The 12,287-nt window shown below is 40.4% G+C and overlaps 1 protein-coding gene across 1 annotated transcript; it reads right to left on the bottom strand.

Annotated features, from left to right (window-relative positions):
* Nucleotides 1-239: 239 nt before the first annotated feature.
* tcf19 (transcription factor 19) lies at nucleotides 240-11,453 on the bottom strand. The gene is made up of 5 exons (XM_015377853.1): nucleotides 11,078-11,453; nucleotides 6,828-6,997; nucleotides 4,404-4,800; nucleotides 3,809-4,322; nucleotides 240-1,872 (listed from the first exon to the last, which is right to left on the bottom strand). The coding sequence occupies exons 1-5, from the start codon at nucleotides 11,352-11,354 to the stop codon at nucleotides 1,542-1,544; spliced, it is 1,689 nt and encodes a 562-aa protein (XP_015233339.1). The 5' UTR covers nucleotides 11,355-11,453; the 3' UTR covers nucleotides 240-1,541.
* Between the last annotated feature and the right edge of the window lie 834 nt (nucleotides 11,454-12,287).

Below are 12,287 nucleotides of genomic sequence, written 5' to 3'. Positions count from 1 at the left end.
AGAAAAACATCTTCAGTCAGATACATTTCTGAAAATAAAGCGCCTCAGGATTAACAAAGACGTCTGAACCAAACCAGGAATCCACCTGCAAACCTTTGCTGCTTCATTCTGCAACTTTGCTCTGAAGAAACCATCCTTCAAGACTCAGTTTTCTCGTTAGTGGTTCCTGTGGTTGACGCTGCAGCTGCTTCAATTTATCAGCATCTCAAACTTTGACTATAAACATGTTGGAGGCAAAAAAAAAAAAAACAGAAAGGGATCAATAACAGTCAAATTTACCACATTAGGGAGAGAAATCAGCTGCAGGTGAAGGTGCGTTTACATAACAGCTCTAAGCGCACCTAGAAATACTTATATATGTCTGAAAAATCAAAATGCAGCAAAACACGACTGCTGCATTCAACTACAAACCAACAAAGTGAGATCAGTGGAGGATGAAGAGAAACACCGACGTGTTTCAGCACCGTCTGAGCGACCGGAGACGTTTGGAGTGAGGTCTGAACGTTCATTGCAACTCATTTAAAACCTATTTTCTGATACGTTAGTGAAACTAAACTGATTCGTTTTAAGCCTTTTGGCAACTAAATAATTTATTCTCAACAGATATTTAGGAATAATAAAAAAAAAATCTGCTGATTTTAAACCTGCAAACTATTAATATAAACTTCATTTTGCTTCTTATTGTCTGAGAAACAGAATTTTAAAATTTAACAGATAAAATCAACGTCGGTGAACTGGATGCGGTTCGATCCGCAGCCACATTAAAAATATATATTTTTTTATTTTTCTCTTTTAAGCTTATGCTTTTTTTTTTCCAACATTTTCTCTCTTTTTTTTTTTTTTTTTGTAAGAAACCCTGGTAGACGAACCTTCCTCCCAGATAAGTTTAGCAGAAGAGAAAAGTGGAGTAAAGATTATGACATAAGAGGAAGTTTGTATACATTCAAGATAAAACAGAGCAACTTTGGCTAAAGTTTCAGTAGTGTGAGGAGAAGTAAAGGTAGAAACAGGTGAGAAGAATCTCTGACATTAACACCTGACCCATCAGACCCAGAGGAGAGCATCTCCAATTAGTTTTTATCTTCTATTATTTCAGCTGCAGCTTTGCATTTTAATAAAAAATCCAATCCTCTTTAAATCCTGCAGCTGCTCCTGCAGAAGTGCTCTCAAACATCTGATGATCGTCCTGAGAGGACCTTTCAGCAGCTGCAGCGGCTCGCTGCTTCCACCCGGGAATGTCTGATCATCTGAGGTGCCTCCATCTCTGCAGAGGAGTTTATTTTGTTAAAAACATTTCATTAATCTTCCTGAACGCAGATCTGGTCAGCAGTAGTGAACCCTCTGCTACTAATGACATCCAGGCAGACATTTCATTAGTTTCCTCTCCTGAAGCCTCAGAGAGCATCTCAGGCTTTAGAGGGGAAGGAATCATGACTGCCTGCTTATGCAGAAGAGCCGCTTTTCATTTCATGTTTTTTATAATTAAAGGAGTTCAATATTTGAGGGTAAAAAAAAAGTCCTGGCGGCGCCCCGGGTCTCCGTCAGCGGCAGCCGCAGTGGAAGTCGGCGTTGGGGTCCATCAGCAGCTTCTTGCGGTCCACGTGCAGACAGTCTATGTGGTACCAGGCGTCGCACACGTCGCACTGGATCCACTGCACCGTGTCCTGCTGCGGCAGCCGGCACCGCAGGGCGGCGCACGGCTCCACCGCGCTCACCGCCGCGCCCTCGTCTTCATCGTCCTCTTCGGAGGAGGACGAGGAGGAGCCGGAGGAAGAGGAGGCCGAAGAGGTGGATGAGGAGGAGGAGGAGGAGGGAGAGGGCAGGGAGGGCCGAGGAGGGAGGGGGTGTTTTCTGGGCCGACCGCGCCGTTTACTTCAGAGAGAGAAAAACAAACAAAGAAAAGAAGCATAAACTAAAGGGAACTTTAATTAAACGAGACAAAAAGTTTATTATTCGCACTAAATAGAGAGAAATCCTTCAACATCATACAGAGAAAATATATTTTAAGTGTTTATTTCTTTTAGTTTTGATGATTCAGTTAATAAGAAAATATATTTTTAGTGATAATCTTGTTCTAGGTTTCCAATTTAGAGTCTGAAGTCAAAAGTCAAAATAATTGCTTTGAGAAAATATCAAATGAACTAACTTTGACATTTCTTGTTAATTTGTTTAAGCCTCTGTGACACCTTCACAATTTAGCCAGCATATGCCGTCGTCCCAGAATCTTCTAAAACGCTGAAATACGCTAAATTTTCTATGTATTTTTCCAATCTTGGGCGTACATAGAGTATTCATAATGAGTTTAGAATTTATGTTAGACGAAAGCCGAACTTATGCATAACGCACGGCAGCATGAAGCCCATGAAACGTCACAAGCCAGTGTCCTGAGGGGGGCAGCGATGCACCCGAGGCGCTCGGTCTGCATAAAAAGATTTCTTTGATTGCGGTATTCACCTAGCTGCCGTTTACCACTCACCAAAAGAATAAATAAAAATAAAAAAGAAAGAAAGGGGGTTTTCAGCTGCAGCAGATTCAGCGTCATGTCTGCTAGAAAGATTGTTGGTCATGGCCGTGAACGCAGGAAGGATCCATCACACTCACCCTATGATGGGGATGAAGTCTGGAGGAGAATTGACGGTTTCTCTTTTATATCAAAACGCTGCCAATACGCCTTTAAACAGTTGCTGTGAGTTAAAAACGCGTTCAGCTTTCGTCTTGAACACGTCAAATACGTTGGAGATAAGTTTTTGTTAAGTTACACATAAGTTATGCACAAGTTTCTCATATGTTTTGGATAAGCTAGACGCCATGACTTATGAGTAACTTATACTTAACGTACCGTAAATTCCGGACTATAAGCCGCTACTTTTTTCCCACTGTTTGAACACTGCAGTGCGGCTAATACATGTTTTTTTTTCATGGCAAGAAAAACAGACCAATAAAATTGATGAGTATTCACAGAGGTCCAATGAAATTGTGCGATACATAATTCTCACTTTCACACTTATTTACAGTCTTGTAAATCAGTCAACATCACCGGCGGGTTTCGGATGGCCGGGCTGCTGCGGGATGAAGAGGACCACGAGTGCGACAAGGATGAGACTGAAGTCAGTGACAGCATCCTGAAGCTGTTCCATTCAGACACAGAGGAAGAGGACTTTGAGGGTTTTAGTGCGCAGGAGGAAGAAGAAAATGATTAATGACTTTTCCTGGTCGGCTGCAATGTTCAATTAAAAGTGCCGGTATACGCGGCGTTATTTGCGTGCTACCGACACATACGCATATTTAAATGTGTTACAGGTAGTTTGAAAAAAAAAAAGCACTCATAATATGTACCGTATTTGTTTGTTTTATCATACGGATTAAATCGAACGTTAAAAAAATGCTCACGTGTAATATCTTTATTTGTAAATATCTCATACAACGTGGAAAACCTGCGGCTTAAAATCCGGTGCGCCTTATATAAGTACAAAATTGATTTTCTTTCTAAAATTAGAGCGTGCGGCTCGTAACCAGGTGCGCTCTATAGTCCGGAATTTACGGTATGTCAACGATCAAATAACTGACCTGTAATTTATGGCAAAGTATAACCATACGCTGGATATGTACTCGCCATTTGTCAACGTGTGCCATCGTGCTCATAACTTATACAAAACGTACCCATGACCTATCAAACGTATGCCAGAGTTTTTGCCAGATGTTTCAAACGTCTAAACGGTAAAGGTGTAACAGGGGCGTTACAAAAAATGATCAGTGGATCGTTTTCTTTCCTCCCCTGAGCAACGGGACAAATGTCAGGAAATCTTACGCTGTCTGATGATGGAATCGGTTGTACTGGACCCTCCCTCTCTCGTCGGTTCTGATCCTCACGGTGGGCGACGCCAGGCTGTAGTTCTCTCCTCCCACCACAAGGGGAGAGAAGACCGGCGAGCTGTTGGCCCTCCGCCTGCCCCTCTGCGCTGTCGGCGTACCATGGGCGGCTTTCTGTTGGCGGAAGGCAGCCATGTTTCCGTTTACCACGGTTTTGACCCGGTGCGAGGTTTCTACCTCCCCCTGCCTGCGAGGAACCACACTGGTGAAGGAGGACTGCAGCAGCTGCTGGTTCAGCCGGCTGTTGGTCATGGCGCCGTGGAAGCTGCCGATGGTTCTGATGCCCACTGGGAAAGGTTTGGCCTCCAGAGGACGCCGGATGTCGCTGTGGTTCTTAGTCTGTACGGGGGGAGGGGCAGGAGAGCTGAAACCGTCCGACTCAGATCTATAGAGCCTCCGCCTCTTCTTTGGTCGTGATCTCTGAACATCCTCCACCACTCCTCCTGTCACAGCTGCAGGAGAAAATAGAACTGTATAGTTTTTAAAAATAATTTTTCTTTCCTACCAAGTCTAAAAAGTCAGTTGATCTTTACCTCCTCGACTCCTGGGCTCATCTGAGCTGTCGTCCTCCAGGAGAACCGTGTGCGCAGACTTCCTCCTGCTCCTGGACGCCGTCTGGAGGGGTTTGGTCAAAGGTGCCGAGGTGGTGGAGGAGAAGGAAGGAGTGGAGGGAGGAATCAGGGAGGAGAAGCCCACAGGGGAGGAGGAGGACGGGGTTCCCGGGTCAGAAACGGTTCCCTCATGGCTGTGGCTCCGCTTAAAGGTCCAGGCACTGCCCTTCATCTTACTAAGGCTGCCGATGGAGTTCAGGATGACTGTGGCCCGGTTGATGGACATCTCAGAAAGGTCCAGGTTTTTAACTGACTTTCGGTCCAAGTTGGTTCTGATCCGGTTCTGCAAGTCGGAGGAAAACATTCCNCTGATCCGGTTCTGCAAGTCGGAGGAAAACATTCCTGCCTGCAAGGAAAGAACACAAAAAAGGAAAACACGGTTTACAGATGCTGAGATGACAAATCTAAAACCTTCAGAATAAAAAAGGCATGAAAACTAGTTTGGCTAAAATGATAGAAAGTCTCTATGGAGAAGTTTAAAACCTCAGAACACGCTACCAACTGTCAAACACGGTGGTGGCAGCAACCTGCTGTGGGACCCTATGAATCCACTGGGGCTTTAAGGTTTGAGATTAAACAAAGTGAATAAAACAATCTAGAACAGGAGTCTGGAACCTTTACAACCTTTCTGGTCGTCAGTCCAGTTTAATAAAACTCCTTTAGAACCTAAAATGTTACATGATGTTCTGCAAAAAGACAAAATCCTTTCTGATAAATATTAACTGTAGAAAAATTTAAGTCAGTTTCAAAGAACTGACATTTTATTTTCACGTTTAGTATTAAAATGTGTACAAGTTCATATTTGTGGAGTAAAAAGTGATTGTTTCCAACTGTGGTGGATGATCCTCCCACCACCACATCGTGTTAGTATTTTTTCTTGCTTTATATTATATTACAGTTCATGTTTAAGTTGGTTATTTCGTTTAGACAGGTATTTTCTAATGGATGCACACTTCAGTTAATGTCTGTCTGAATGGTTTATTTACACTTGTTCTTTTGTTTGAGCTGCTGCTGATGCAAACCAGCTGGAGAAGGAAACCTGGAGCGTACCATTTGCTTTTTGAAAGACTGACAGTGGAGACTTGTTTCAAGTTGTTTTTAATTAGTTAGTTTGTCACTTAAATACTCACTTATTGTTTCTGGAAAGTAAAAGTTAGTTTTGCTTTAATTGTTTCATAGAATGATTTAGTTAATTTTGTATTTATTGGTTGTTTTGTTATGTCGTGCCTCCCTCATGTGGTAGACTTGGGTTACTCCATCCCTATTTAATCAGCCTTAGTTCTTTGTTTGCAGGTCAGTTTTTTGTTTGAGTTGGATCCTCAGTTGACCTCAGTTAAGTTGGGCCCAGATCCATGTTATTATTTAAGTTAATTTGTATTGCTTTTGAGCCTTTGTTAACCTTTTTTGACACTATTAGATGAAAGTACTTTTTCAAATTTTTAACACCTTTTGTCCTTATCTAAGTTTGGTCCCTCACACCAACCTAATGACAAGGAAAACATTTCAAAAATAAAAATCAAACAATAAATTATTAGTATTTTAGTGTCATCCGGTTGTGCAAATTGAGAGTAGTGAGAACATTGAAATACTGCTTAATCCTGCAGTATGTCATTATTCTTTACTTTATCATTTTTAACCAAAGTTATCAAGTCTTTATTATAAGTCTAAAGAGCAACGGATCGTAGACCCAGATCTAGAAGGATCACGTCTAAATATGCAGCTTACAACCTTCGCCATCATAGGAGTCTGATGCCGACCATATAGAGAACCAAAGGATACTTATGTTCATAAGAATTTATTCACAGTAAAGTGATTTAAAAAAAAAAAGGTAAGGCTGCTCAGTAGATAAAGGGAACAAAGACAAACATAGGATCTGATTAAGCGAGGTAGTAAAAAAATAATAATAATCTCAGCTGATCAATATATATTCATATATTCATGTCTGTGAATTAATAGAGGTAAAAAAAACATTATCTAAAAAGATATTTTTCTGGTTTTCTGGTAAATAAAACAAAAATAAAAAGTGGTGAGGTTAAAAAAAGAGACAGAAAAAGAATAATAGCTCAGAGAAATTCAACAGATTGACTTCTATCAAAATAAATATCTGAAATTTTGATCAGTTGTTGAACAAATCCTCTTTAGTTTCTCTGCTTTAAATGGCCTGATAATTTTTAAGCTATGCATTTAATTCATTTATTTAAATACGGAATTATTTTTCAATTTATTTGTAATTTAAACAGGAGTGGCCCTCCATATAATATGCATCAGTAGTCATGATGATTCCTATAAATATCTTTGAGAAAGTTTACTGCCTCCTCTGATTCCCTCGAAAGCATCAGTGGTTACCTTTGGGATTGTGATGGCATCGAAGTCCAGCGGGCGAACTTTGACCTTCTGGAAGAGGAAGTAGAACTCTGGGCTCCCCGGAGGCGAATGCCCTCCAAAGGTCAGCGTGTCGCCGTCGGAGAGCTCCCACAGGACGCCCGGCTGGAGGCGCACGTCGTTCACCCACGTTCCTGAAGATGAGAGAGAAAACGTGTAAACAGAGGTTGTTACACTGATAGGGAAATGTTTGAAGTCCAAACCAATAAGCTACAGTGTTGCAGTTTCAGATAAAAGTCGCCCGGGGCCAGAAATCCTCACAACTTTTTAATATTCCAGCAAGAAATAACCCCAAAGAGCAGCGCCCAGAAAATAAAGCCGTTTGGAGAAGCTGGATGTGTTTACAGCTCCAAGACTTTGGAGGAAAATGTAAAACAGGCTGTGAAATGGAGGCCAAACGAAAAGCTGGAAGGCTACAAGCCAATCAAACGGGCGTGACAGCAGGAGAAATGTGGCGGGAATACGAAAAAACCCCAGGCTGACGGCTAAAACGGCAAACCTGGGGAACGGACTGTGAAATTACCTGAAAAATTAGACAATAAGGGAGCAGTTTAGATTCAGAGTCCATCAGTCACAGTCCAGCCGGCCTGGGGCCAAACTTTACCGCTAAATGCTTTCTTAGATCAAATAAACACCTGAGACTGCATGAAAACCACCAAACACACATCCAATCATAAGGTGCTAAAAAAAGTTATTATTTGTACTTTTTTAAAAAAAAAAACTGGATTCAAGTTTGTTGTACTTACTACTTTTTTGATAAAATCAAAGATGCAGCTTTAAATGAAACTCAAACGTGTGTTTTATTTATTTTTATTAATTATTCTAAACATAGAAGTCATCAATATTTGTTGTTAAAAAGAAAATACTAAAAGTTCAAACTTCTTTTTTTTATCTTTATATCAAAGGTGGATTTTTTTGATTGCACCAAAAACATTTTCTTAAAATTTTATCATATTTCTTTAAAAAGTAAAAAAAAAAATCTAAGATTAGTTTGTTTTTTAATCCAGACCCTGTTTAAGAGTCATTTTTAAACCATCCAACTGTGACAGATCATTTTATAAATTATGTATCTGTCAAAACATGAAGAAAAATACCGGTAAATAAACAAAAAATTCAAATATTTTTTTTAATCTAATTTCAAAGGTTCTGACTTTTAAATAAGTTCAATAGGAGAAGAAGACAGAAGTATGGAAGAGGATTAGGGCTACTGGAAAAAATACAAATAAAAAGTTTACTGATTTTAAAATTTTATTTCAATTTAGTATAGGAAAAAATTCAGAATTCCGACTTTAATCTCAGAATTCCGACTTTAATCTCAGAATTGTGGATCTTAATGTAGATGGGCACTATGAAGGAAGAGATGTGGAGCACTCAGCTTCACTGACAAAGATGTGAGTTGTTTGAGGTGGCCAGTGACACATTGGTGGAAAATGATGGAATTAGGCAACTTTTTACGTGCCAGAGGGGTCGCCTCATTAATGGAGGAGCAGAAGGTCATTAAAACAAGAGAGCTAGTCTCTAAAACAGACATGGCTATGGCTTGATGCTAACATGTTTGTTAGCTGTCAGAATTCTGGGATTAAAGTCAGAATTCTGAGAAAAAAGTCAGAATTCTGAGAAAAAAGCCAGAATTCTGAGATAACACTAACAATTCACACCTCCTTTGTCAAATTACAGATTATTTCACTGGAATATAATCTAACAAGGCTGCAAAAAGTGGAGCATAACTGTTAGTTGGAAGGGGAACAATTCTTTGTTTAATTTCTTTATGAAAAACATCTGAAAAGTGATTTAAATATAGTCTCTACTGCAGCAGTTATACCTTTCTGCAATAAGATCCGATTTTTCTTTGAAAGCAACAGGTTTATAGGAGAATGTTAGAGAACAAAAGCTTAAAAAAACAAAGAACCCAACAGACAGGTTAGAAAAGAGGTTATGGAGAAGTTTTATAGAGGATTAGATGCCAAAAAGTCTTCAAATAATGAAACTTTTCATCACATCAGATCGGAAATCCGAGTTAAACTGAAATTAAATTTAAAAATCAGTTAACTTTTTTTTCCCCAGAGGCCCTAACCACATTTATAGAAAAAATATAATTTTTGAACATGAATTTCAATTTAAACCTTGAAGAACACCAAATATTTTTTTCTTAATTAATAAATTGCTTATTTTGCAAAGTGTAAAAAAAACCTAGAACTATTTGCTAGAAACAAAAACTGGGGTCTTTTTCCATCAAAATACTAAATCTTTTTCTTTGAACTAAAAAGAAATTTAAAAATCGCCATCAGATGCACTTGATCTGCAATAAAGACATAAGATGATTTTAAAGTTTGTTTTTAAATCCTAAATAAACCAGCTGTTCCGGTTCTTTAGGTCTAACTATGAACCTCCAGCTGGTCCTGAAGCAGCAAACGGATCATTTCTCCATCAGCTTCATCTAACTTGACGCCACCTGATAACGATCCAGGAGATGCTCATATATTCTGACGTTTTAATAACAAAGTGGAATAATTGTGATGACAGACATCCTGGTAATAAAAGAAAATGAAAATCATCTATTAAATGTAGATATTTTATAACAGATCTAGATGTGACTGAGCTGCATATTAAATACTTAAATTATGACAGTTTTGCATTTAAACACGTCAGTCTGCACAACTAAGGCTGGTTGTGAATAATAAATAGGAAATGAATCTTTATATGGTGTTGATGCATGAAACTGTTGATCTGATCTGATTATATTGAATGAATGAAATAAAAAGTCTGAGATCTATTTACTTAGAATGAGAGACAACAAATTAAGCTTCTGCTTTAATTACAGAAAACTTTTAGGTTGAACTAAACTTTCCAGACAATAACTCTTGCTAACGTCCAGGACTGAATCCCAAACCGCCCCCTAACCAATAACCCTTAACTATTAAGTGTCACTCGCAATAAAGTCACACTCACAGCTGTGGAAGGCGCTTGGATTAAAGGTGGGGGCGTATAAACGTGATTGGGACGGCCTTTTCCCTCCAGCGGAAAAGGAAAACAGTCGTTCCTATGGCAACACAGTGATGCTGCATGTGCATTGTTGTAGCTCTGTGACACAGTTTAACATAACATCAAACATGTGGCAATTTTTTTCTTAAAGATAAAAAAAAAAAAATCGAACCAGTCAAATAAAACTAAAAGAAAACCTTCCATTTAGGGATGAATAATGTCTTTTTTTTTTCCTGACTTGTGATTTTCTATCAAACCAGTGGAACTTATATTTAAATGCACGCGTTTCCTCCGCTAGCAATTTGTCGTTACACCTGCTGCCAAATTCCAGCGAGTCTGCACTGATTTAGCGCTATTTAAGGCCTGGATGTCGTGTGGCCCCACCCACTACGTGGTTTGTGATGGCCCTAATGTGGCTGACCCTCCGCTGGAACCTGCGAGCGAAGGGTTAGTTAGTGCTTAGGGGCCGGTTTGGGATTCATCCCATAACATCACTTGAATTGGTGAAAATTGTGAAACCATTGCCCTGAAATTGTTTATAATTCGTCTCCATCGACCGCCTGCTCTTGTAAGAGAGAAATATTATTGAAATCATTATTTATAAGACATCAAACCATTAAAGATGGTTGATAATTATGGATGTTTGTGTTCACCGAGACATGCTGTTATCCTAATTATGGGGCCCGGCTTAACTAGACACCGCTGCTTAGATCTGATGTGATGCAAAACTTCCTACTCAGATAATGGATGAAAAGTTTCATTGTTTGAAGACTTTTTGGCATCTAATCCTCTATAAAACTTCTCAGTAACCTCTTTTCTATCCTGTCTGTTGGGTTCTTTGTTTTTTAAGCTTTTGTTCTCTAACATTCTCCAATAAACCTGTTGCCTTCAAAGAACAATCAGATCTTATTGCAGAAAGGTATAATTGCTGCAGTAGAAACTATATTTAAATCACTTTTCAGATGTTTTTCATAAAGAAATTAAACAAAGAATTGTTCCCCTTCCAACTAACAGTTATGCTCCACTTTCTGCAGCCTTGTTAGATTATATTCCAGTGAAATAATCTGTAATGTGACAAAGGAGGAGTGAATTGTTCTGTGTTAGCAGAGCCTGCCTGCCGTCTGTGTAGATGTGGTATTTCCTGTATCTGGGTGTGTTTTCCTGTGGGCATGTTTGATCTTGACTGACGGTTCAGGTGTGTTCAGGTGAGTGTGACGCCTCTGCCGTCTCACCATGGCTGCTCCTGTCTTTGATGTGGACCCTCCAGCCCTCCTCCTGCTGCAGCGACTCCCCCTCTCCTCCGCTCGCCTCCTTCTCGGCGTGCAGCTCGGCGTGGATGCGAGACACCGAGTTCGACTCTAGCGTGACGTCGCACAGCTCCGCGGCCCGACCCAGCCGGAACACGGACTGGGTCAGCGCCGGCCGGAAGGTGTAGAGATCCCTCGCCGAGTCGCCCGTGGACAGGCCGATCCGCAGCAGCTGGAAGCACGGCTGCGCCCCGGACAGCATGGCTGCAGCCTCTGATCCAATGCCACCCTCCCACACACTGAGGCCGCCCCTGATCTGTGACCGGCCCTGAGTTACAGCAGGCCGCGCTCCATTTCCAGATACGCCTCAGAGCTAGTGGAGAGCAGCCAACAAACAGGGAGAGCCGACAGCCGGCATACAGCCGACCGCAGATGAAAACGTCCGTGTGAAGGTCACAGGCAGGTGGAGCAGCTCTCAGCAACAGGTGCTACCATTAGTATGCAGAGCTGCTGTCATGCTGCGCATAAATGAATGAGTAATGAGGATTTGGAGCACTGTATAAGACGGAGAAAACGAGCTCCTGCTCTGCTTTATGAGAAGCGGCTTAAACAGATCAAATCCCCCGTGGAGAGGAGACTAAAAGGCTGTGAGTTCAAACATAAAGAGCCGAGTGAAAGCGGACAGCAGGTGCGTCACAGCGTCCAACTAGCTGGACGGATAGCGGCCGTGTACAACCTGCCGAAAAACTCTGCAGCTGGGAGTTTCACTTTAAAATGGATTAATTTTAATCTTTAAAGCAAGATGATCATGGAGGCAACAATCAGCGAGGCTGAAGAAGCGGATTGATCTGCAAGAAAACAAAGAAAAACATCAAATTAAAACATGTTTCAGGATCAATATATAACCAGTACTACAGACATAAAGCTTCATTATGGGTTAAAATACAGAGAGGCATTAAAAACACCCAGAGAGATCGAGAAAATGACTGAAAATATGTTGCTTGGGAAAAAATGTTGGGAAGAATACATTCTAATAACGAAGCAGCCATGCAACAATGGGACAGTTTTTGCACATATACGTCTACAAATTGATTTGGACTTTAGGGCAGCAAAACAAGGATTTGCACTAAACCTCACTGTTTTGTTCTTTGTTAATTTTATTTGTTTTGTTTATGTTTTAAAAATTGAAAAATTC

This window comes from Cyprinodon variegatus, unplaced genomic scaffold (genome assembly GCF_000732505.1).
Source record: "Cyprinodon variegatus isolate N-32 unplaced genomic scaffold, C_variegatus-1.0 Scaffold160, whole genome shotgun sequence".
NCBI lineage: Eukaryota > Metazoa > Chordata > Actinopteri > Cyprinodontiformes > Cyprinodontidae > Cyprinodon > Cyprinodon variegatus.
This window is presented reverse-complemented; position numbering and strand designations above follow the sequence as displayed.